Raw genomic sequence first — 27596 nt, 5'->3', positions numbered from 1 at the left:
CTGAACTGTGTATATTTTAGCTGCGGTCATTGATTAAAGGCATTAAGATGAAACCTCCTTATATTTGATCTTGCTATGTTTTGTTTTAATTTCCTAGGAAAACCTAAAGAAACTCTTAGAGATTTATGAAATGTTGGGAGAAGAAGAAGACATTGTAAATCCTTCAAATGAATTAATAAAAGACGGACAGATCCTCAAACTAGCTGCTCGGAACACATCAGCACAAGAACGCTACCTTTTCTTAGTGAGTTTTGTAGTATGAGGAAGTCACATAAGAATACCTTATAACACTGTTATATGTATCTTGGTAAAGAAGGGCACTTGCTTGCTCACCTAAGCAGTTATTTCTAATCTGATTTAGTCAGTACTGTCTGGATTCCACATCAGGGAATGTCCATAGTAACTGAAACTTGTTCTTTGAAGGACACAAATCTGTTTTTGAAGTATTTTTTTGTGTACTTATCATGTGTAATTTATTTCAGTAACACATAGTGAAGATAAATTTAATGTTTCCTTGAAGATCATAGGCATCAGTGTATACGTGGAGAATCACTATTTTATTTTTGTTTAAAGAAATATATAGACAAAGTTGTAAAACTTGTGCTTCAAATGTCTATGTAAAAGTACATGAGTTTGCTACATAGTTCTTTTTCACTGTAGTCACTCCCTGTCCCTCTCTTAACTTCCTGGAAATGACAATTAGTCTAGAACTTCCTGGAGAAGGAATGGCAAACCACTTCAGTATTCTTGCCTTGAGAACCCCATGAACAGTAGGAAAAGGCAAAAAGATATGACACTGAAAGATGGACTCCCCAGGTCAGTAAGTGCCCAATATGCTACTGGAGAAGAGTGGATAAATAACTCCAGAAAGAATGAAGAGATGAAGCCAAAGCAAAAACAACACCCAGCTGTGAATGTGACTGGTGATGGAAGTAAAGTCCGATGTTGTGAAGCTCAATATAGCATAGGAACATGGAATGTTAGGTCCATGAATCAAGGTAAATTGGAAGTGGTCAAGCAGGACATGGCAAGACATTTTAGGAATCAGAGAACTAAAATGGACCAGAATAGATGAATTTAGTTCAGATGACCATTATATCTGTTACTGGGGGCACGAATCCCTTAGAAGAAATGGAGTAGCCCTCATAGTCAACCAGGGTCCAAAATGCAGTACTCGGATGCAATCTTAAAAATGGCAGAATGATTTTTGTTCATTTCCAATGCAAACCATTCAGTATCACAGTAATCCAAGTCTATGTCTCAACCACTAATGCCAAAGAAGTTGAAGTTGAACGGTTCTATGAAGACCTACAAGACCTTCTAGAACTAGTATCAAAAAGATGTCCTTTTCATCATAGGGGACTGGAATGCAAAAGCAGGTAGTTAAGAGATACCCAGAGTAACAGGCAAGTTTGGCCTTGGGGTACAAAATGAAGTAGGGCAAAGTCTAACAGTTTTGTCAAGAGAACACACTGGTCATACAAAACGCCCTCTTCCAACAACACAAGAGAAGACTCTACACATGGACATCACTAACACTGAAATTAGATTGATTATATTCTTTGCAGCCGAAGATGGAGAAGCTCTATACAGTCAGCAAATACAAGACTGGGAGTTGCCTATGGCTCAGATCATGAAATCCTTATTGCAGAATTCAGACTTAAACTGAAGAAAGTAGGGAAAGCCACTAGACCATTTAGGTATGAACTAAATGAAATCCCTTATGATTATACAGTGGAAGTGACAAATAGATTCAAGGAATTAGACGTGATAGAGTGCCTAAAGAATGATGGACAGAGGTTCATAACATTGTATAGAAGGCAGTGATTAAAACCATCACCAAGAAGAAGAAATGCAAAAAACCAAACTGTTTGTCTGAGGAGGCTTTACAAATAGCTGAGAAAAGAAGAGAGGCTAAAGGCAAAGGAAAAAATGAAGGATATACCCATTTGAATGCAGAGTTTCAAATAATAGCAAGGAGAGATAACAAGCCTTCCTAAGTAATCAATGCAAAGAAATAAAGGAAAACAATAGAATGGGAAAGACTAGAGGTCTCTTCAAGAATATTAGAGATAACAGGAACATTTCATGCAAAGCGAAAGTGAAAATCACTCTGTTGTGTCCGACTCTTTGTGACCCCATGGACTATACAGTCCATGGAATTCTCCAGGCCACAATACTGGAGTGGGTAGCATATCCCTTCTCCAGCGGATCTTCCCCACCCAGGAATTGAACTGGAGTTGCCTGCATTGCAGGTGGGTTCTTTACCAACTGAGCTATTAGGGAAGCATCTTCATGCAGAGATGGGCACAATAAAAGACAAATGGTATGGACCTAACAGAAACAGAAGATAATGGAAAGAGGTGGTAAGAATACACAGAAGAACTATAGAAAAAAGTTATTAGTGACCCAGATAACCATGATTGTGTGATCACTCACCTAGAGCCAGAAATCTTGGAGTGTGAGGTCAAGTGGGCCTTAGAAAGCATCACTATGAGCAACGCTAGTGGAGGTGATGGTCATGCAAAATGCTGGGCTGGATGAAGCACAAGCTGGAATTCAGATTGCTAGGAGAAATATCAGTCATCTCAGATATGCAGATGATACCACGCTTATGGCAGAAAGCAAAGAGGAATTAAAGAACCTCTTGATGAAAATGAAAGAGGAGAGTGAAAACGCTGGCTTAAAACTCAACATTCAAAAAACGAAGATTGTGGCATCCAGTCCCATCACTTCATGGCAAAAAAGGGAGGAAACAGTGACAGACTTTATTTTCTTGGGCTCCAAAATCTCTGCAGATGGTGATTGCAGCCATGAAATTAAAAGACGCTTGCCCCTTGGAAGAAAAGCTATGACCAACCTAGACAGCATATTCAAAAACTGAGACGTTACTTTGCCAACAAAGGTCCATCTAGTCAAAGCTATGGTTTTTCCAGTAGTCGTGTATGGATGTGAGAGTTGGACCATACGAAAGCTGAGCATCAAAGAATTGATGCTTTTGAACTGTGGTGTTGGAGAAGACTCTTGAGAGTCCCTTGGACTGCAAGGAGATCAAACCAGTCACTTCTACAGGAGATTATTCCTGAATATCATTGGAAGGACTATGCTAAAGCTGAAGCTCCAATTCTTTGGCCACCTGATGGGAAGAACTGATTCATTGGAAAAACCCTGATGCTGGGAAAGATTGAAGGCAAGAGGAGAAGGGGACGACAGAGGATGAGATGGTTGAATGGCATCACTGACTCGCTGGACATGGGTTTGAGTGGACTCCGGTTGTTGGTGATGGACAGGCAGGCCTGGCATGCTGTGGTTCATGAGGTCGCAAAGAGTCAGACATGACTGAGTGACTGAACTGAACTGAACTAGGACTTACTGACAATAAGTGCTCTTCTTGGGGCATCCAGGCCTTTATATTTTAGTCTCTATTAATTCCAGTTCCTTTCTATATCTAATGATACAATAATAATCATAACAGCTAACAATGTTTAATAATAAACTAACCTTGAATAATAGCTCAGTAAATTTTAGCTATTTCTGTGATTGTTATCCTAGGCAAAGAAACAGTTACATTGATAAAGAGGCTGCCCTGTGGCTGTCACATGACACATTCTCAGGATGTTAGTCACATCTGACTTTTCTGCTGCCTGGCAGTCATGTCACGAGCCTTAGTATGAGTTGTTGGGGACTAGAGGATTCTGATTGCAGCTTCCCTTGAAAGACAAATTTATAGAAACTAACTGTCATGCAGAGGGTTTTCATGATATCTCTCATTTTTAAAAAAGAACATTTGGTCACCAGGCGATCCAACATTTCTAGTTCAAGTTTATAAAGCTCAAGAAAATTGAAAACATGCCCACACAAAATTTGTACATGAATGTTCTTAGCAAAATTATTTATTACAGCCCCAAAGTAGAAACAACCTAAATGTTCATCAATTGATGAATAGATAAACAATTTGGTATACCTATTCACTGGAATATTATATGGCAGTAAAATGGAATAAAATACTAATATATGCTATGTGGATAAACTTTGAAACATTGTGTAAGTGAAATAAGCCACTCACAAAAGGCCACATTGTATGATATGATTTCATTTATATGAAATGTCTAGAATATTACTTACTACTTACAGAAAGTAAGTGGTGGTAGCCTTGGGCTGGTGGGGAGAGGAAATAGGCACAGGATATCTGTTTAGAGTCATAAAGTGTTCTGAAATTAGTAGTGATGGTTGCACAACTTACAGCTATATAAAAACCATGAATTATACTTTTTAAAAGGGTTTTTTGAATTATATCTCATAGCATAATTTTTATAGATAGTTTCCAAATTACCTAGAAAAAATCTTCATTTGGGCTCAAAAGAAGAACTTCACCTTTCAGAGGTTTTATAGAGACCTAAATGTAAATCAGGGACTTGTAATATTCTATTAGGGTTCAGAGAGCTATTTACTTAGAAATATAGGTTTGGTTATTCGGATATGGTGCAGCCAACACATCAGGAGATGATTGCCATTGAAAAGATAGTTATACCCACAGATCCCAAAAGGCGGAGGAACGCCACACCAAGGGCTTCATGAAGAAGCACCAAGGTTGGTAGAAGGCAGAGGGAGCAAGCAGAACATGTGGGCAAGAACTTTTAGTTTGGTTTCTGCAAGAAGGAATAGGCAAGGCAGGGAAAACATGCATAGAATTTACTGGTTTAAATCATTTCATTAGGCTGTGGAGCACAGGGACTGTTGCCTGGTACCTAGCCTTAGGGTTCTTGGAAAAGGGGAATACTGGCCCAAAGTATAAGAACTCAATAGAGAAGGTGGTTGGGGTGTGGACTCTGGGTCTGTTAGTTTAAAGTTATCCTTGCACGTGAGTCACTCACTGTCTCAGAATTGAGTAGTCCTGAGAGGGAGTATCACTTCATGGCAAATAGATGGGGAAACAGTGACAGACTTTATTTTGGGGGGCTCCAAAATCACTGCAGATGGTGATTGCAGCCATGAAATTAAAAGACACTTACTCCTTGGAAGGAAAGTTATGACCAACCTAGACAGCATATTAAAAATCAGAGATATTACTTTGTCAACAAAGGTCTGTCTAGTCAAGTCTCTGGTTTTTCCAGTAGTCATGTATGGATGTGAGAGTTGGACTAAAGAAAGCTGAGCACAGAAGAATTGATGCATTTGAACTGTGATGTTGGAGAAGACTCTTGAGAGTCCCTTGGACTGCAAGGAGATTGAACCAGTCCATCCTGAAGGCGATCAGTCCTGGGTGTTCACTGGAAGGACTGATGTTGAAGCTGAAACTCCAATACTTTGGCCACCTGATGCGAAGAGCTGACTCATTTGAAAAGACCCTGATGCTGGGAAAGATTGAGGGCAGGAGGAGAAGGGGACCACAGAGGATGAGACGGTTGGATGGCATCACTGACTCAATGGACATGGGTTTGGGTGGACTCCAGGAGTTGGTGATGGACACGGAGGCCTGGCATGCTGCGGTGCATGGGGTCGCAAAGAGTTGGACACGACTGAGCGACTGAACTGACTGACTGAGAGCGGGCAGTCCTCCAGTGTCAGCAGGGCCCCGAAATGTCAGAGCATCAGAAATCCACATTAAAAAGACATGCTTAATATCTTTTCTGGGCAAAATGCCTGGTAGTCAGTGTCTTCCGTTTGTCTTTACCTTTAGGTTCAGTTCAATTCAGTCGCTCAGTCGTGTCCAACTCTTTGCGACCCCATGAATCGCAGCATGCCAGGCCTCCCTGTCCATCACCAACTCCCAGAGTTCACTCAGACTCACGTCCATCGAATCAGTGATGCCATCCAGCCATCTCATCCTCTGTCATCCCCTTCTCCTCCTGCCCCCAATCCCTCCCAGCATCAGAGTCTTTTCCAATGAGTCAACTCTTCACATGAGGTGGCCAAAGTACTGGAGTTTCAGCTTCAGCATCAGTCCTTCCAAAGAAATCCCAAGGTTGATCCCCTTCAGAATGGACTGGTTGGATCTCCTTGCAGTCCAAGGGACTCTCAAGAGTCTTCTCCAACACCACAGTTCAAAAGCATCAATTCTTCGGCGCTCAGCCTTCTTCACAGTCCAACTCTCACATCCATTACATGACCACAGGAAAAACCATAGCCTTGACTAGACGGACCTTAGTCGGCAAAGTAATGTCTCTGCTTTTGAATATGCTATCTAGGTTGGTCATAACTTTTCCTCCAAGGAGTGAGAGTCTTTTAATTTCATGGCTGCAGTCACCATCTGCAGTGATTTTGGAGCCCCCCAAAATAAAGTCTGACACTGTTTCCACTGTTTCCCCATCTATTTCCCATAAAGTGATAGGACCGGATGCCATGATCTTTGTTTTCTGAATGTTGAGCTTTAAGCCAACTTTTTCGCTCTCCTCTTTCACTTTCATCAAGAGGCTTTTTAGCTCCTCTTCACTTTCTGCCATAAGGGTGGTGTCATCTGCATATCTGAGGTTATCGATATTTCTCCCAGCCTTCCCCCTCTTCAACATTGGTGTTACAGTTTCTGTAGTTAAACTTTAAGCTCTATGTCTACCAGTGGTCTTGGTTTAATGTTCACATTTGAGAATTATTGTGGAAATAGTTTTGGATTGAATACCTTAATACAGAGCCAGTATAAGAAGCTGTTTGGAGCACAGATGGCTAAGAGCCTTGAGGGGATGCAGCAGTAGTGACTTTGAGGAAAGCACGTGAAAGTACCTCTCTTGTTCCAGTTATTATAAGTTATCAAACATGTCATTCTCCTTCTGGGAGAATGAAGTTCTACAGGAGAAATTTTAGGAAAGCCTTATCCATCTTTTGAAGACCATCTTAGAAGCATTTCCTGTGATGTTCATTCTTTCAGTCCTCCCCCTCTAGAACTGCACTTGTCATAGAATCTCTCTTCTCTGCAGTACACATTTACTCCCATGGAGTATCTTACTTTTCTTATAAAAAAGCAGAGACTTCAGAAGTAACTTTTTATTTTCCTAGAAGTAAAATGAGGGCTAGTTTTCTATTTCTTACTCTGAAGATATTACATTTGTAAATCTTAAAAGCCAAATTTTTATTTAAAATTTGATTTCAGCTTTCAAATGATCATCATGTGTTTGCATTGTTTTCTTGCCTCCTCATTATGCTTTTCACATTAATGTAGGGCACTCTATTGAGTAAATAATCACATCTGACATCTTAAAGAAACCACTAAATTTTCCCATAGAATAAGAGATTTTATTCTTGGCTCTTTGGAGTTCTAGTCCTTATTTCCTTGTAGCTTTTGACTGAGTCATTTTATATATATATATAAATATATATATATACTCACACACACACACACATACATATATGTATATATGTACATATATATATTTTTCTCTTGACTAATTTAAAACTTTAATATAGACCAGGCACTGGAAATTTTCTCCAACATTATATTTTTACATTCTAAAGCAAACTTTAATGAACTGTCATGAGTGGGGTATAAAATTGAATTGTTTCAGTCAGATAATATGTTTTAAGGGAATTGAAAGAATCAAGGAACACTGAAGATCAAGTAGGTGAAACCCCCCTACTGTTTTAATAAAATTGAGATTTTCTTCTAAGTTTTGGCACAGTCTAGCTCTTCTACAGCTTGCCAGCCAGAGAATGCTTTATCAGTAACTACTTCTGAGCTATGGGCATGGAATAAAAAGAATCCCTTTCACTGAAAGGGAAAGTCAGTCTACTTGGTCCTACAGTAGTTATAACTTCCTCTTTGAGTCCTAGCAAAAACCCAGAGAAGCTGATGGTGGCTTTTGCCACAGAAGCAAGATTCACACAGGGAATAGGACTAGCTATTTAATTCTTCTGTGTATATGACATGGACTTCTTTGTAAGCATGATCACCTGCACCTCTAAGTAGAAGAAGAAGGGTATTTATTAGGTATCTTATAACCTGAGTTTATATAAGGTTAATATATAATATTGACAGTTTAGAATGTGAAGTCCCACTTAGGAAGAATAGGGGAAATGTAATCCTGAAAGCATGAAAGGGAAAGAGAAGCACATCATTATAAGACAGTCTGTCATCTTTTGTGAGCATAACTACCAAAAGCAAATGCTCAGAACTTCCATATTCATGGGCTTGTGTTTCTATAAGATGATAAGACTTTGTCGAACTTTATCCATCACATTTGAGTATGTATCTGATAACTCAGAAATTTCATTCCTTAACTTACATTTGTCACTCAGTTTGCAGAAAAATTTGATTGTTGTTGCTGTCTTGAAAGTGTGAGTCCTCTCCATTTTGGTGGCTGCTTTGTGGCCCTGCTACACTGTTCAGATGTTGCGAAACCCCCTCCTGAGAAGGCCTTGATAGAAGAGAGAAAGAAATAGTAACATGAACAGTTAGCAAGCAAGGTGCTGCCTTAATCAAGCTGCAGTGATGATGATAACCTTTAAGAGTAGTTTCAGATCTCCAGATTTTGTGTACTACAAGGAGGCTGTGATTGCCATACTTAGAATATAGTGGGCAGTTAATGATAAAGATGGGTTCTATTCCCTTCTAGAAATGTGAATTTGAAGTGTTGTAGTTAGGTATATCTGATAAAAATTTATTTGGTTACCTTTTATTTCCGCATTATCCAGTGTGGAAATGAAATTTATGACACTGGTCATAGGAAGTTAAAAATAATGTATGAGGAACAACTGGTTAAAAAATTTACTTTCAGAATGAGTACAGTGGACATTGTCACATAAACATGTTGAAATGTTTTAAATATCCATCAACATTTCTTTGATGTTTGGAGCTAAACAGAAGACCTGGCAGAACAGGACATTATTCCTCATTTAATCCTCTCAGCAACTTGTGACTTTTACAGATAATGATCCTGAGGAATGAGAGGTTACATAAGAGGTTAAGTTCTCAGTAGCTTTTGTCTTATAAAAAATATATTTAATCTTAGAAACAATGTTAGAAACAATAAATATGAAGTAGGAAGAAAATTATGGACCTTCTTTAGTAATCTGCCTGCAAGTTAATCTAGGTACTTAGACTTTCATCCTTTTGCATAATTTAATATATTTAAAAGTTAATTAAATGCCCTCCCCAAATCATTGCTTGGTAGTAATTAGCAGGAGCTGTTCATTGTTGACTAGAAATGAGGCAGTAATTTGATTCAGTTTCAAAATAAATTCTTCATTTTAAGTAAAGACTTTTTACTCAAATAGATGACTTTTCTGTTAATTCATACATGATGAATTCTTATTGGAGATGGGTGACAATATAAAACAGTGACTTTGTTTTTTCCAGATGATTTACTGTTCTAACCCATGCTCTAATAAATTTAAATGAATAATGTACCTACTTTTTAAAATTGTTTATTTATTTTTTAATTGAGGGATAATTGCTTTACAGACTTTCATTGTTTTCTGCCAAACCTCAACATGAATCAGCCATAGGTATACATATATCCCCTCCCTTTTGAACCTCCTTCCCATCTCCTTCCCCTTCCCACTCCTCTAGTTTGATACAGAGCCCCGTTTGAGTTTTCTGAGCCATACAGCAAATTCCTGTTGGCTGTCTGTTTTACATATGGCATTGTAAGTTTCCATGTTACTCTTTCTGTACATCTCACCCTCTCCCCTCTCCCCATGTCCATAAGTCTATTCTCTATGTCTGTTTCTCCACTGCTGCCCTGTAAATAAATTCTTCAGTATCATTTTTCTAGATTCCATATTTATGCATTAGAATAGTGATATTTATCTTTCTCTTTCTGACTTACTTCGCTCTGTATAATAAACTTAACATTAAGCACATTGGTAAAAATAATTGCTAAATATTGCTCTTTTCCTTTAACAGCTATTACAGACTTGTTGCCTGAGATACAGCAATTATTAATTTTATTGTCTAAGGGCTTCAACTTACGTGGCTGAGAACTTCAGTTTCTGGTATATAGAAGATCCTTAATAAATTGTTACTGAACCTAAGTTCTTTAACTCATTTTCTTACTAGTATAAAAGGATTTATTTACTTAAATATTAGCAAAATATTTATGAACCAACAAAGGAAAATACATGCTACATATTTTATAATTAATCATTTTGATATAAGCATAAAAGCTCTATAGTATAGAAATAATTTTTTCACAAAGAAAGCATGATATTCCCTGGAATTTTTGTCTTGGGCTACTTTCAATGTTGGTCACTTTCCTGTGCCTTGTTTTCCTGTTTTTTTAACGTGTATTCTTCTTTCTTGCAGTTCAACAATATGTTGTTATACTGTGTGCCAAAATTCAGCTTGGTGGGCTCTAAGTTCACTGTTCGAACCAGGGTAGGCATCGATGGAATGAAAATTATAGAGACTCACAATGAGGAATATCCACACACTTTCCAGATATCTGGGAAAGAGAGAACACTGGAACTGCAAGCCAGGTAAGAGAACCATTCCTTTCTCACAACTTTCCAAAAGCATCAGGTTAAATCGTAGGATACAATAATTCTGAGGCCTTTTCCCAAGGTTGGTTGAACATAAATGGAAAGATGTAAGCTCTTGAAAGTCAGAAATTGTCTTCCTTTTTGATTCCTGGTACCTAGGATACTGATCTTTCAGACAGTAAACATTCAATAAATTAATGTGGCTGTTGAGATTTACAAGGTGCAAAGAATGAAGTTGTTGCATTCAAACCAAAGTTTCAAGTCTTGGAGGAAAAATGTCTCTCCTAACCATTTTCCCCTCCGTCTTTCCTTTTGGTTCACAAATGTTTATTGATGTTTATTATTTCATGATAAACATTGAAGCTTTAGCAAACTGTCCTTCAGAGACTCTGCATCCATAGGACTTAATGGCACTTTGGTCTAGAGAATGACTGGAGGAGGCATTTTGGAAAAGCTAATTCTCCTGCCACAATTGATGATACATAAAGAGGGTCATTTGGGCACTAGTAGCCTTTTGCAACCAGGAATTATGGAAGGGGTGGCTCTTCTTATATGCTTTATTGAGTAGGAGAAAAGAGCTAGAGATCTAGCATCCATCCTTCTAGCATAACCATGTTTGGAAAGAAAAAAAAAAACAAAAACCTGAGAACCACCTGCAGTAGATCACAGCCACCTCATGTGTGAACCTCTAGAAAACATAATGCTGTCAGATCTTAAGATATCTGCTTTAAGAAACTATCATCCTTTTATCCTATAAAGACCAAGCATGGTGAAAATTGAGATTGGCCAAAAGTTCTGTACAGATCGGAAGGTTAACTACTAATCCCAGCTCTAATAGTTTTGATACCTTAGAGCCTGTGGAGAATCAGAGAGCCCTTGTGTTCCTTTCTGAGTGCTTCTGGCTGCTCCCGTGAACTCATCCAAGATATTTGTGCTTATTAGTAAGGCACTTGCCAGGCTACAGTCCATAGGGTTACAAAGAGTCAGATACAGCTGAAGTGACTTAGCACACACAACTCTGTACGAGCTTAAACTTCATATTTTCAAAAGAGAATAAATTATTTTAGTATGAATTTGTGCCCAGGGAGCAAGGGAATGGTGAATACAGATATGAAACATGTGTCAAGACCGGGAAAGTTTGAAGAAATACCTTGCCAGTTCTTTGATTTTCCACAGAAAATATTTAATGAACCTGCTTTGCTTAGGGAGCTTCCAGGAGGGTTCTCTAAGGATTAGGAGGTGGAATTTCAAGCATGAGTTAAAGTGGTGAAGGACTTGGCCTTAAATGTTACAGTTTTCCTACTTTATCATGGTGAGATTTGGACCCCAGCTGTCAAACCTACGAGAACAAATGTATGTTGCTGTGCGTGGAAGCTCCTGAATGAAGTCTTATTCAGTGGTTGACTTACTAAGTGGCCCTGGTAACAAGGAAGACTCATCAATATTTCAGATCATCATGAAAGTCTTCATTACTGATGAATGAAGGTGTTGCTGGCTCTGAATGTGAGCATAGTTCCAAATCTGCAAACCTAAGAGATGTGTCTGAACAGCAGACAAGAGATTGTCAAGGTTTCTTGGCTTTCCTGAGCAGGGAGAAACTCAAGGCCCTCCATTAGCAGGTTGGGCTATTTTTCCCTTCAGGATGGGGCTGATCCATGAAATTTTTTTCTTAAGTACAGGCAGTTTATCATTTTGCAGAGTTGCAACATGTACTATAGGGTACATTACAATTAGTATTGAAAACACATTTATTTTTCCTTAAATTTCTTATTCCTTTAATCTCATTTGGAGAAGGCAATGGCAACTCACTCCAATACTCTTGCCTGGAAAATCTCATGGATGGAGGAGCCTGGTAGGCTGCAGTCCATGGGGTTGCGAAGAGTCAAACACGACTGAGTGACTTCACTTTCACTTTTCACTATCATGCATTGGAGAAGGAAATGGCAACCTACTCCAGTGTTCTTGCCTGGAGAATCTGAGGGATGGCGGAGCCTGGTGGGCTGCCGTCTCTGAGTTCGCACAGTGTCAGACACAACTGAAGCGACTTAGCAGCAGCAGCCTAATCTCATTGAATTAGTTGTATTGATCACTATTTGGTGACTTGCAGATCTGAATGAAATGGGATTATTTATCTTCTGGTCCATAATGACTCTCTCAAGAGTATAGACGCACATTGAAATTCTCAGAAAGTGAGAGGGATTAAATGGAACCTCAATTTGGGTATATATTTGATGGTATTTAAAGAGAATTCACTTCTGAAGCAAATACAGGAAAAAATGTACTGCTTTTCTTACTAAATAAGTCAGCCTCAAGACTGACCTCTTATACTCTGCTTCCTCTTCCACATTCAAAAGAATATAAGCTTTTGAATCAAAATTATTTTATATTGTTTTTATCAATGGTTTTCTATTGCTAAATGGTTATAAAAAGAGTAATGAATAAACAAAGGAGTTAAAAAGATCTGTCATGATTGAGAAAGTAAAACAAAAAGCATTGAAGACTTGTCAAGTTACTTTTCATTTAAAAGGCTAAAAGCAGCTAGAAGATGACTATGCTTCCAGAGCAACAGAGCTGATTTTGTGGGAGTGGGCATAGCATTAGGAGAAATCTTTTTTGAGGGGTAAGATTGAAGCCCCTGCCCCCACCAAGGTTCTTGGTTCAAGGATCCCCATGTGAAAAATAAGCAGACTCTTCAACATTTGGCAGACACAGATTCCAGCAGCATTCCTGGCATATCATGATACTCAGTAATAAATTTGTGAGAAAGATGGATGGTGTTAACAGGAGCAAGCCTCCTGCCAGACTCTAACATATGTGATACCTGTGGGACTGAGGCATGTGACATTCAGGCTGAGACTGGGCCTCAAACTTAGCCCTAGCCTTCCAAATACACACAAACAAACAGAGCCCATTCTTCACAATCCCTCAATTTGGAGATAAAGTCTACTAAATGGGAAATTATTTTCCCACCAGAAAGTTATTAAATACTGGGGTTCATTAATCTGTGAAATCTCCTTCCCACAGGCATTTAAATCTTTGCTGTGCTTTATCTCTAATGAATTAGGTGTGGTGTTGTCTGAAGCCTCCTAGGAAAATAAAATTGCTTATCAAAGGAAACGTTAAGTATCTCCCGGAGGCCTTACAAAGACAATTTATGTTCTCAAGGATGATTACAATCTTTCCTAAGATGGGTTGTGACTAGTAGCCTTTCAAAGCCTTGTGTTTTCATAAAAGTGAATTGGAAGACTAAGCCTATATCTAGTATAACGCTAAATCTACAGATACCTAATATATACTACTAGTTGATGGTTGTTAAACCAATAGAAGCCCAACTTAACTCTCTCTGTCAAAAATTGTATGTACCAAAATAAGTGGATAGTCTGAAACTATGTTTATAAATTCATATGTTCAGTTGCCAGAGATTCTGTTTTAGTTTTATTATAACTCCTTCTTGGACATCCCCAAATTTTTCATAAGGTTGGAATAACATAAAAACATACTTTTATGCACCAGATATAACTCATTAATGTTCTCTTTGTTCACTTTAATTTTTTGTTGTTATATGTTTTAGTTCTGAGCAAGACAAAGAAGAATGGATCAAGGTAAACCTGATTTCTGTTTTCATTTTTGTTTTGTGGTAACCTCTGTATGTCTGCTCCAGTATTCTTGCCTGAAAATCTCATAGTCAGAGGAGCCTGGCAGGCTCAGATCATAGAAAGAATCAGACACGGTTTAGCAGCTAAACAACAACTGTATGCGTACCCAGATGTGCATATATTGTTGTATTATGCACATATTGTAGTCATCAGAATAAGTTAAAGTCATCACCTTTAATTTTTAAGGTGACTTCTATCTTAGGTATTTGTTTAATTAAGTATTTATTTGTTTAATTAATTTGCATATGATACTTTAATATGTGTTTGAATTTCATATATATTTTAGGCACTTCAAGAGACTATTGATGCTTTCCATCAGAGGCATGAAACTTTCAGAAATGCAATTGCCAAGGATAATGAGATTCACTCAGAGGTTTCTGTAAGTTGAATTAAATTCTTTAAGTTCTTTTCTTTCTGCAGTTGCAGAATATCTATGTAGTCATTTTGTTATCCATTTTTTTTATCCTTTATGACATCAAAACTGGCTGTTTGGACAGAATCTTATTTCTTAGATGAATACAATAGAGTGCCTTTTCATGCTGCTTAAACTTCTTTGAACCTTTGTTTTCTTTTGCATTCTGAGGTTCAGGACATGATATGAACAATGTTGTTAAAATGCTTCTTAAATGGATGGATGGATGGAAATGACAGTTTTTGCCATTAAAATGGAATCTCTTTCCTTTTTAGACTGCTGAGCTAGGCAAAAGAGCTCCAAAATGGATCCGAGATAATGAAGTTACAATGTGTATGAAATGCAAGGAATCTTTTAATGCCCTGACAAGAAGAAGGCATCATTGTCGAGCATGTGGACATGTATGTGAGATTTCCTGGTCATTAAGGTTGCTAATCAGTATATAAGTGTTATAAAATCATTATCTTAGAAAATAAAAAGAAATCATTCAATAAATCACTTAGTTGATAAACTTATTTTGGTGATAACTTAATGCAAAAGATTGTGTTGGGCCCAGGGGGAAAACTGGTAAGCAAAATGATAGCCAGTGTCGCAGAATTCACATTTTAATGGGGAAAATAGATCCGTCAAGTAAACAGACAAGAATTTAAATTGACTATAAATACAATAAGAAATCAAGAAGTTAAAATGGAGAATAATGGTAATGAAACAAGATTTGGAAGCAATTTTACTTAGAAAAATGAAGACCTATCTGAAGGGTTGATATTTAAGCTGATGCCTAAAACGTGAGCTACCATAAAGAAAAAAGGTAAGAAGTACATTAAGGCAGTAAGGGTTGTATATCAAAAGCCCTTTGGTAGGAAAGAAGTTGATCTATTCTTGAGACTATCAAAAGGTTATGCAGCTGGAGCATAATGAGTCATCTGAGAAATAGATAAATAAAAACCAAAGGAGTCAAGAGCTTTGAGAAAATAAGAGATGAAACCTATAGCTTAAGTAGAAGTTCAGGCTTTTGATAGGGAGAAGGCAACTTCTCTCCATTATAACAGAGAATGAAGGGAAAGGTGAGTGCTAATGTAGATGTGGTTTTGTTTCTTGGGTTTTTTTTAATGCGCTTTGATTTATTATTTATTGTTTGTGGGTGTGTTTTTGATTTTCTGGTGGGAAATGAGGGGATTTAGGTCTGATACTATTTACATTTTCACTGATATATGAGGAAGAGTCATCATCCAAAAGTAAAAGGGCAAGGAAGAAGGGGGCAGACGATTTGAAAAAGAGTTGTCTCTGGGCAAGTAAAAGAGCCTACAGTGATAGCCTGCTGGCTACCTATAGAGGTGTATGGTTATAAATTTAAAAGGACACACTAGCCCATTTAATACAGTGATGTTTCTCTAACAAAATTCAGCAATGCAAATCAGAAAAGGCAGCTGACAGGTTTGCAGCAATTGAATTGTTGCATGTGGAAAGAGTGAGAAGAAACAAAGCATGAACTGAAGCTGGAGAGAAGTAGTAGCAGGCTTTGGAGGGCCTTATAATCCAAGTTGAAGATTAATACTTTCTTCTAAAAAGCAACACAAAGACAGAAGGGTAGGCATTGTAGTGTCATGACTGAGTGTATTATTAGTATGCTTTTGTGCAACAGTTTTTATTGATAGTACTCATAGATTATGCTCAATTACTCTGCATATTTATTCTTCATGTTTTTCCAAGTTTTGACTCAGTAAAACAATTTTATAATCAAAACCAAATTGATAGCAAATATCTCTCCCCACCACCACCCTCACCAGGGTAAGACTTTTTAATCTATCACTGAGTTTACTTGAAATGATATCAGATATTGACATACTATTTTCAATAAACAAAAATATGTTTGAATATTCTATGGCATAATTTGAAAATAAATATTAGTTGATATGAATTTGCAGATACAGACATGTCTAATTTTAAATCCTAGAGTAATTTCATTGTAATCATGAGAAAACAATGGATAATTTTGATCATGTGCATGCTGTGAATCTAACCCCAAAGTTTTGCTAATATTTCTATTTCTCAAATGTAGTTTTTCTACTATAAATGGAAAATTGCTTCTAGAAGCAAGGAGATGATTTTTTAAACCACAACGTTTTTGTTTTTTTTTTTTAACAATTACCTTATAATAATTTGAAAAAAATACCATTCACTAAGAAGTAGCATGCATTTGCATTGTAGTCATTCATTCTATAAATGTCCTTGGTATTCTATAAATGTCATTGGCATTCTATAAATATTTATTATATAAATAGGGAGCAAAATATACAAGGATGATTCCTCATAGAGCTTAGAGCCTAGTGAGGTTGACAGACATTAATCAAATAATCACATCAGTATATGATTAGAAATTGTGTTCAGTACATGAAAAAAGTACATGAAACTTTAGTAACACAGTAGTGAGATGGGCCATATTCTGGAAGTTGGAAGAGTCTTCCTTGAGGAAGTGAAATTTGAGTAAAATATCTGAAGAATGAGCAAGAATTAACTTACTGAAGCATAGATGAGAGAGGGAAGGAAGCATAGCACTTTAGGAACTATAAGAAGTCAGTGTCACTGAAGACAGAATAAAAGGGATAGATTATGCAAGACTTCATAGACCATGGTTAAAAATTTGCTCGTTATCCAAGAGCAAAGGGAAGATTTTAAAGGAATTTAAATAGAAGAGAAGCATATCAGATTAGCATTTTAAAGCAAGTAAGTATCTCATTCCATTTGGAAAGTAGCTTGAAGGGACTCTTAGAGCAGCACCTGGACTCCAGTAAGTATGCTACAAGGACCAGTCATGAGGCTATAATGGTCCAAGGACACTGATAGCTTGGACTCAGGTGATTGCAAGGAAGATATGACAGATTGAAAAAGTGCCTAGGAGGCAAAATCAGCAGAGCTTTATAATAAGGTGAATCTATGGGGTGAGGTAAAGAGAGGAGTCAGGATGACTTCTAGGTTTCTGACTTGCCATGACTGGTTAGAAGGCTGTGTTATTTAGAGCAATAGAGAGTGCTGTTGGGAGGTCTGAGTGTAATAAGGAGAAAGCTGAGGGCAAGGAAGACTATGAATTCCTTTGGGGGGAGGATATTGATTAAATATCCAGAAGTATGCTTCCCAGGTAACTCGGTAGTAAAGAATCCACCTGCCAACGTAGGAGACGCAGGAGAGGCAGGTTTGATCCTTGGGTCACAAAGATCTTCTGGAGGAGGAAATGGCAACCCACTCCGGTATTCTTGCCTGGAAAATCCTATGGCCAGGGGAACCTGGCAGGCTGTAGTCCATAGCATGCAAAGAGTCAGACATGACTGAGTATACATGCATGCGCATGAAGTATGAAAATCTGTACCAAGCCTTTGAAGATTTCCTACCTTTAGGGGCCAGAAAGAGAAGGATGAGCAAGCAGAGCCCATCACAGATAACATTATAATACCATGACAAATATTCTAAATGTTCATGGGAATATTACTAGTCTAGTAAAAAAATTTGCCTTTTGCATTTACCTTCATTTATTATTACCCATAACTGATTACTGCTTAAATCTTATTTTATAAATATGGTTATTCACTCTGTTGTTTTTTCTTAATTTAAGGTGGTTTGTTGGAAGTGTTCTGATTATAAAGCTCAACTTGAGTATGATGGTGGTAAATTGAGCAAAGTCTGTAAAGACTGTTATCAAATAATAAGTGGATTCACAGACAGTGAAGAAAAGAAAAGAAAAGGAATTTTAGAGGTATGAAATATTAAATACTGGATATCTTTCAGATTTTTTTCTTTTCTTTTTTTTTTATACTAGAAATAGAATTTCCTTTTAACTCTGAAAAATACAAGTAATATATTTTGTTATTTCTCTTAGTATAACAATTTGGACTATGATGAGCAAGATTTATACTTTTGTTCTGTTGCTGACTCTTGGGATCATTCTTAGTTGTATAGAAAGAAGAAGGGCAATTAACCAACAAGCATTTGAGAGTAAATCTAGTCCTTCCTTGGTATCTGGGGGATTGATTCCAGGCCCCTCCACAGATACCAAAATCCATGGATGCTCAAATCTTTTATATCCATTCAGTGGTGTGGTACAGCCAGCCCTTCATATCCTTAGGGTCTGTATCCACAGATATAGAGGGCTGATTGTGTATTGACTTTGTGAAGGTGTAGTCAAATATTAGAGTATTAATTGTATCTCTTTAATGCTCAACTTATTACAATATATCTATATATTTTTAAGAAGAAAGTGTCTCTCTCAATTTCATCATATTGGCTTTGAAAACTACTGTATGATATAAAAATTTAGATTAAAGTCTTATTACCTGAAAAACTGTTTCCACTTATTGCATTAAAAGCATCGTTTAATGACCAGTGGCAGTAATCTGAGAACTATATTGAAATATGAAATGTCTTACAACTGAGTTTGATTTAATGTTTTACATACATTCAGACCTCCCAAACCTAGGAACTATAATGCAATTAATATCTGAAGTGAGTTTTATACCCAAATATATTAACAACATAAGTAATAAATTATATAATAAGGCTCTGGGTGACAGAAAGTTCAGGATAGCCTGGAAATCTGTGAAGAATAGGCTCATGATCAAAATCCTTATGTATCTAAAGTTTTAGAAATACTTGGTTTATTTAGAACATTACAATTCATTGATTCTAAGAATCACTTAGTATGTATTAAACATCTATGCTGTATAAACATACAAAAGTCATTTCTGTTAACTGAAGAAGGATCATAAACTTTAAAGTCCACTTGAGGTTAAAATGTGAAGAAAGCTGAGAGCCGAAGAATTGATGCTTTTGAACTGTGGTGTTGGAGAAGACTCTTGAGAGCCCCTTGGACTGCAAGGAGATCCAACCAGTCCATTCTAAAGGAGATCAGCCCTGGGTGTTCTTTGGAAGGAATGATGCTAAAGCTGAAACTCCAGTACTTTGGCCACCTCATCCAAAGAGTTGACTCATTGGAAAAGTCTCTGATGCTGGGAGGGATTGTGGGCATGGAGGAAAAGGGGACGACAGAGGATGAGATGGCTGGATGCCATCACCGACTTAATGGACGTGAGTTTGAGTGAACTCCGGGAGTTGGTGATGGACAGGGAGGCCTGGCGTGCTGCGATTCATGGGGTTGCAAACAGTCAGACACAACTGAGCGACTGAACTGAACTGAGGTTAAAGTACAGTCCCACAAGCTATAACCCTGTATTCTAGGATATAGGTGTTGCTGTATGGCAAACCAGAGTGGACTTTCTCTGTCAGGGCATGGTGGAAAGACGTGCTTCAGTAGATCCTAGAAACACAAGTCATAATTTAGTATAAAATTTTTGCAATATGATAATACAAAGTATGGAATGCCTTGGGGTCAGTGAAGATAAGTAACATTTCATTTGAGTCCAGTTAGTGTTCCTTGTCTTCAGATTGATTTTAAATGTTCATCTGCTTAGCTATATTTTTGTAAAATACACAATTATATACTCAGGTATCATCACAAGTCAGATTGCTGTAAAAGTTTCTAAATGCTTACTCTTACTTTTTGTGCTTATCTCTAACTGGTAGCAAAACAGTTTGCACACCGGCACTGCTCAGTGGATGACACTGGATTTGAGAAATACAAAATAGATGTAGGGATTTCCCTAGCAGTCTAGTAGTTAAGACACTGCATTTCCACTGCAAGGAGCACAGGTTCAATACCTGGTCAGGGAACTAAGATCCTGCATGCCTCAAATAGAAAAAAAAGAAAAAGGCAGAAAACAGATGCAAACCATTGACCATTTTTTAGCATGGCCAAAAAATAGTAAAGAAAAAACACAAAATAGATGCAAACCAACTGCTTTCTATAATATATGTACTAAAAACCATCATTAGTCAAAGGATTTTGTTCCCTTTTTAACCAGTTATTTATGTATTAGGAGCCAAAGCAGAAAACTGTACATGGCTCTACCAAGAGTTAATGTAATTTTAAAAACTTTGAAATTATCTCTGGTAAAGGGCAGAGATTGCTGGTAATCATTTGCCTTTTTGCTATTGTATTCTTAAATAGTGACGCTGATAGAACATTGTGGCTAAGAGTTCAAGCTCTGGATCCAGACTCAAATCCTAATACACCATTTCCTAAATCTTAGGAAAGCTATTTCATCTCTAAACCTCATGATAATGAAAGCAATACCTTTTCGGTGTTGGTGTGAATGTTACATGAATTGATACAAGTAGTAAGCTAAGAAAAGTGCCGTCATAGTATGTAGTAAATAAATGTTTAATTTTGTGTAAATTCAAGGTCTGCTAATACAATTAAAATTGACTTAATTCATCATAGATCTAGATGCATATTTAAATAGCTATTGCAGATGAACCTTCTTTTGGACAATCCCAGGAGGCATTTTATGTAAATACATTATATTTTATGAATATTCCCTTCAGTTGAATTACTTCAATATCTATGTTTATTTTGTGTTCATTTCTGTCTCACTATTTCTTTGCGTTATATTTTCTAGATTGAATCAGCAGAAGTATCTGGAAACAGTGTGGTGTGCAGCTTTCTTCAGTATATGGAAAAGTCAAAACCTTGGCAGAAAGCTTGGTGTGTGATCCCCAAACAAGACCCTCTCGTGCTGTACATGTACGGTGCCCCCCAGGTATCTAAACTATATCTTTCTGAAGGGACAGAGGGAGGCAGGTGGACATTGAACTTAAAATTTTTCCATTACTTCTCTATAGAATAAAGGAATTCATACAGTTTCACTATTTTTCATTATAATTGAAAAATATAAGTAACTATAATTCAGATTTATTTAGACTGATTCCTTCTATATCTGCTTAGCTGCTCAGTCATATCCAGCTCTTTGCGACCCCATGGACTATAGCCCACCAGGCTCTTCTGTTCATGGGATTCTCCAAGCAAAAAATATTGGAATGGGTAGCCATTTCCCTATCCAAGGGAGAGGGGATCTTCCAGACCCAGGGATCGAACCCAGGTCTCCTGCATTGCAGGCAGATTCTTTACTGTCTAAGCCACCAGGGAAGCCTGATTCCTTCTATAGCCAAAAATGTTTTCTCCCTATGGATCATTTGCCCCTTCTGTCAATCCTATTCAGTGAGTTTGAGAAAATATGGGTTGAATTGGTAAATAGCATGGGAAGAAGAGGTTGAATCAGAGGGAAAGGCAAGGAGCCTTTTTAATGATAGGAAATATCAATAACCCTTTTTTCCAACCCCTGAAAGGATGGATACCTGAAAAAGAAAGCAATGTGAGAAGAAGGTGACTTTAAATCAACCTTAGATTACCATTATCCAGTAATAATTTGGAGGGACCTTGTGTGAATGTATCTAAAATAAGTATTTGGGAACAACAGACATACACCAGGCATTAATGGATTATATTGTGCTTAAAAACCAACAACACATAAATCAATTGTGCTCTCACCTAGAAACATGAAAATTTTAATGTACCTGCTGTATTTTAGCCTATATCTACTTTAAGGGCTGCTGCTGCTGCTGCTAAGTCGCTTCAGCCATGTCCGATTCTGTGCGACCCCAGAGATGGCAGCCCACCAGGCTCCCCCGTCCCTGGGATTCTCCAAGCAAGAACAGTTGAAGGGCTAGTGAAACTTTATTTTCAAAATAGACTAAAAATGCCAAGATGTGTACATGTATTTTTTAATTGAAGTATAAATGATTTACAACATCAAATAAATTTCAGATATATAGCTGCTGCTGCTGCTAAGTCACTTCAGTCATGTCCGACTCTGTGTGACCCCATAGATGGCAGCCCACCAGGCTCTCCCATCCCTGGGATTCTCTAGGCAATAATACTGGAGTGGGTTGCCATTTCCTTCTCCAGTACATGAAAGTAAAAAATCAAAGTGAAGTCACTCAGTCATGTCCAACTCTTAGCGACCCCATGGACTGCAGCCTACCAGGCTCCTCCGTCCATGGAATTTTCCAGGCAAGAGTACTGGAGTGGGGTGCCATTGCCTTCTCCAAGACGTATAGCACAGCTATTCAGAAATCGCTGTGTGTGTGTGTGTGTGTGTGTGTGAAAGTGAAAGTCCCTCAGTCGTGTCCAGCTGTTTGCAACCCCATGTAGCCTGCCTGTCTCCTCTGTCCTTGGACTTTTCCAGACAAGAATGCTGGAGTGGGTAGCTGTACCCTTCTCCAGGGGATCTTCTCAACCCAGGGACTGAACCTAGGTCTCCTGCATTGCAGGCAGATTCTTTACTGTCTGAGTTACCAGGGAAGCCCATATACATATTTTTTCAATTCTTTTCCCTTATAAGTTATTACATAATATTCAGTATAGTTCTCTGTGTTATAAATAGGTCCTTGTTGGTTATCAATTTTATACATATTAGTGTGTGTGTGTTAATCCTAGCCTCCTAATTTATCCCTCCTTCCACCCCTCTTTCCCCTTTGGTTACCAAAAAGCCAATTTTTTTTTCTGTGTCTGTGAGTGTCTCTTTCTGTTTTGGAAATAAGTTCATTTGTGTCTTTTTTTTTTCTTTTAGAACCCACACATAAGTGATATAATATTAGCCTTTCCTTTTCTGGTTTACTTCACTTAATATAATAATTTCTATGTCCATCCAAGTTGGTGCAGATGGCATTGTTTCATTCTTTTTATGGCTGAGCAATATTCCATTGTGTATGTGTGTGTATATATATACCACATCTTGTTTATCCATTCATTTGTGGATGGATATTTAGGTTGCTTCCATGTTTTAACTATTGTAAATAGTGCTGCACTAAACATTGAGGTACACATGTCTTATTGAGTTATGGTTTTCTCCAGATGTATGCTCACGAGTGAGATTGCAGAATCATATGGTTGCTTTTTGTTGTTTTCATTCAGTTTCTAAGTAATGTCTGACTCTTTGCAACCTGCACGAACTGCAACACATCATTTTCTGTTTTTAGTTTTTTAAGGAACTTCAACAGTGTTTTCCATAGTGGCTGAATGAATTTACATTCCCACCAACAGTGTAGGAGGTCTCCCTTTTCTCTACATCCTCTCCAGCATTTATTATTTATAGACTTTTTGATGGTGGCCATTCTGACCAGTGTAAGATGATACCTCATTGTAGTTTTGATTTGTATTTCTCTAATTAGTGATGGTGAGTGTCTTTTCATGTACCTTTTGGCCATTTGTATGTCTTTGAAGAAATGTCTATTTAGGTCTTCTGCCCAGTTTTTTTATTGGGTTATTTGTTTTTTTATTGTATTTCATTGTTTTTCCTGTCCTTAAGTAAATTGATGCATGAATGAATTAAACACCAAATAGAATTGTGTTTGGTAATGAAATCATCATTAACATTTGCTGATTTTGTACAATGAAATTACTGTTCTTTTCTTCTCTTTTACATTGAATAAAGAGCTGAATGGGCTCCCTCACAGGGAAAGAGGTATGGGGTCAATGAATTCTGGCTCATTTAGGCATTAGTGCTTATTCATTAATTCACTCAGGTGACATTACCAGTGGCCTCATGCAGAGGCACAGTGCTAAGCAATGATCTCTCCCATCTCCATGGAGAGCTCGCAGTACAAGCCTGTGGAGAGATGGTGGGAAAGGATCGTTAGTGGGAGCCGGATCACATCTCACCATGTTTTTCCCTTAGGATGTCAGAGCCCAAGCCACCATTCCACTCCTGGGCTATGTTGTGGACGACGTGCCAAGGAGTGCAGACCTGCCACACAGTTTCAAACTGACCCAGTCTAAGTCTGTGCACAGCTTTGCTGCAGACAGTGAGGAACTGAAACAGAAGTGGCTGAAAATCATCTTTTTAGCTGTCACAGGTGAGACGCCAGAATGTCCTAGCCAGCATCCAGACACTTTGGACGATCATCTTGAACCTAAGAGAAAATCAGAATGCCAAGTTCCAAGACCTACCACGGTGTAGGGCGTGTCTCAAGATTTATAGCTCACGATATTCTCAGCTCTCCTTATTCATCTCTTAGCACTTTATGTTGAAAAATTTTAAAGGCTCATAAATGCATCTTTTGGGGGACTGTTTTATGTACTCAGTGAAATTAATGTGCACAGCCATTCTACCCATAAAGTTTGAAATAATGTGAAAAGTGGAGCATTTTTTTAATGAGCTATTCCTTGAATATGTACTTTTGTCTTGGAAAAAAGTGGTATAAATTAATTCTATCACTTTAGGTTAGAGAAGTCTTCTTTCATTTAAGAAATCCTTTAATGTCTTTACTTACACATGTAGGCTTTATAACAGTTTGAAAGATATACCTCCGTGTTGCCAAAATAGATCCACAGTAAAAATAAAAAAAGAAAACAACAATACAGGGACAATTTAGGCTATTGTATTAACTTATTTAAGTTACTTTATAAAACAAACTGCATAAATGATGTACATTCTTTTAAAGCAAAAGAAAAAAAACACATTGTTGGTACTCAAGATAATACTTGTGTTTGTAGAAATACTTCTAAGAATAAAATGTCTTAAGTATATAGCAATTATGTACATATAGTATTAAATACAAATATATATATACACACTATCCACACTTTTCAGGTTAGGTTCATATTTGTCTCTAATTTATTTTTAAATATACAGCATGTTTTATCTCGGAACTGAGCAGTGTTCTAAACTTATGAGATGTTTTTGCTGACTTACATTTAACTGATTAACATCTAAGGGTATTGATATTTTTATAATAAAAAGCTGTAATTTATGTGGCATGGGATATATTAGTGAGTTCCAACAGTATTTTTAAAGTACTATTTTTCTTTGTTCTGTGCCTATTTAAAACAGTGCCTCTCTTTGAAGGTGCTAATAATACTGAGTTAAATATAAGATGAGGGTTTAATTAATGCTTCAGTCTTGATTACTCTGAGATAAAGTGCATTTTGGTCACTGGGATGATCAAGTCATACAGATTATTTTACCTTTTACCGTCCTCTAATTGTTGTGGCAGTTAACATCAGCATGTACAAGATTCCTGACCTTATATTGAACTGGGACATATGGCAACTACATTTATTGTTATGTTTTCCTTTCCCTTAAGACTGTTAATTTTGGTTAAATGAGGACTATATATAGTTAACACTTAAGATAACTGTGTGGGCTTATTCCTTTGTCAGATAAAAAAAAATTCACATGTGATAATCTATGATTAAGGGTAAAGGATAGGTAATTAAGACAGTTTATGCTTAACTTTTTAAACCACCTCACTAAAGAACAGTGGGGGAGAAAATACAATATAGAAAAAATAGTATTTTTAAAAAATATATTATTTTAATGGCAGGTTTGGGGAGTACAGTATGATTGATGAAAATTTGAGCATTTTATCCCCTTTTATCCTCTGGGGAATTTTAATAAACAAGTTTAATATTAATAGATTCCTTGTCACAAAGGTCGTTCTTTATTATATTGTAGTTGTGATTAAAATCTCACATTGTTGGATATTTAAGTTAATCCTTTTCTCAAACTTAGATCTCTCTCTTGTTTTATTTACGCTTACTCTATCATGTTCCAAACATTGTCATTTTTTAAATTCATCTGTTTGCTAGAAATCCACAAGAATGATCCTACTAGCCTTTGGGGATTATACCTTAAAGGTAGATCAGATTTCACTCAGAATTTGAGATTGCCACACATTTTATTCAGGCCCTGTTTTTTAAAGAGATATATGAAGTATCAGTATCTCTTTCTTCCCCCCACATCCCTAAGGAGAAGCTAAACTAATTATAGTGGGCATGATTAGATTGCCTTCTTCTGAAAAAGGAATACCAGCCATTATCATCAACATTAAGCCAAATACTTGGAGCCAAAAAAAGATAAAGGTAGCTTCTTAGGCCCTATTAAATTAAGGACAAATTTAAAATATTTTACATTGTTTCTCTTTTCTAGTTGCCAGGCATGGGTGTATTTGTGTATGTACTGTTTAGGGGTGATTATTGAGAAGGTTATAATATGGCTGTAGGTGATGCTTTGATTTTCTTAATCTCAAGAAAAGAGAAGCAGTAAAAATGTAGAATGATTATCAGGAGAAGGTGACTTTTGTAATGAGTATAGCAAAATGGAAATGTAAGGGCCAGTTAGAAGATTTACAAGTCAAATTATTTTTGAAAACTATTTTGAAGAGCAAGATTACATTTTTCCTACAAATAAGTCCTCCTGGAATGGAAATAACATGAACACATTTAAGTTTTGGCTCAGTAAATATCAGATATTATTTAATGTAGATTATTGAAAGAAGACTCATGTAAAGAGAATATTTGTTATCATGCTCTTAACATTATCTTTAATTTTTTCAAAAAAATTAGAAATGTTAGTATCAGAAGAAAATTTCTGCTTATCCAATCACTGTCTTCACATTCCACATGTCCTTTTGTCAGGCACAAAGAGAAGCAATGAAGCAGCTTTGTTTTCACTAATGCTTTTACTTGGAGAAAGGCAAAAGGAATACTTTCAGCCATTTAGAAACACTCAACCAAAAGACCTCAGAATGCACCTAATTGATTATAAGAGTAATATCTTTTGCTTTCTGAGACACCTAAGTTGTCATAATAAATTGAGCCTAGAAAAGCAATTGATTGTTTTACTATTAAAACAACATTCCATAAGGGCCTTATTCTTTATTTTCCTCCAAGTCACCTTTTCTTTAACATGCCTTTCCTTCAGACTTAAAAAAAATACTTCTTTGATAAAAACTACTATTTATTATAAAACATTCCAGTTTTTAAAATATAAGTTTTGCTTTATTGAAAGTCTACCATTTGGTATATTGAATATGAGATGTAGTGCAGACTTCAGGTTTTAAGTGGGACCCAAAAATGAAAAATGCCACCATCCACTTTTGTGACAGTGGCATCTATAATGCCATCATGTATGCAAGCAATAAAATTTTACAGGGTAGGATTTTATATTGAAATTTTAATGTGAACATTCCTAGCCACAATGATATAGAGAATTAACTTCAGACGCTTTAACCTCTGCACCACGAGGGAAGCCCTCTAGGAGTGATACTGTAATTCAAATTGCTCATTTTAAGGAAAAGAAAGTATATGTGGCAGGGTTTGGGGTAGGGATAACATTATTCTTGGGATTCAAGTAACCATCAAAAGCCTTTTTATTTTTGCAAGGCATCTG

General features: G+C 37.0%; 1 protein-coding gene across 1 annotated transcript in view; it reads left to right on the top strand.

Annotated features, from left to right (window-relative positions):
- The window catches only part of FGD4 (FYVE, RhoGEF and PH domain containing 4), a 231835-nt gene extending 207389 nt beyond the window's left edge, over positions 1-24446 (top strand). Inside the window, exons 10-17 of the mRNA XM_068970926.1 lie at positions 98-244; positions 10235-10407; positions 13982-14012; positions 14353-14445; positions 14754-14879; positions 18086-18226; positions 20985-21125; positions 24102-24446. Of these exons, the coding sequence (XP_068827027.1) occupies positions 98-244; positions 10235-10407; positions 13982-14012; positions 14353-14445; positions 14754-14879; positions 18086-18226; positions 20985-21125; positions 24102-24383 (1134 nt within the window). The 3' untranslated portion in view covers positions 24384-24446. The remainder of the gene's footprint in view (positions 1-97; positions 245-10234; positions 10408-13981; positions 14013-14352; positions 14446-14753; positions 14880-18085; positions 18227-20984; positions 21126-24101) is intronic.
- Positions 24447-27596: the final 3150 nt, after the last annotated feature.

This window comes from Capricornis sumatraensis, chromosome 4 (assembly GCF_032405125.1).
Source record: "Capricornis sumatraensis isolate serow.1 chromosome 4, serow.2, whole genome shotgun sequence".
NCBI lineage: Eukaryota > Metazoa > Chordata > Mammalia > Artiodactyla > Bovidae > Capricornis > Capricornis sumatraensis.
Note: the sequence above shows the minus strand (reverse complement) of the source record. Positions and strands in the feature narration are given on the sequence as shown.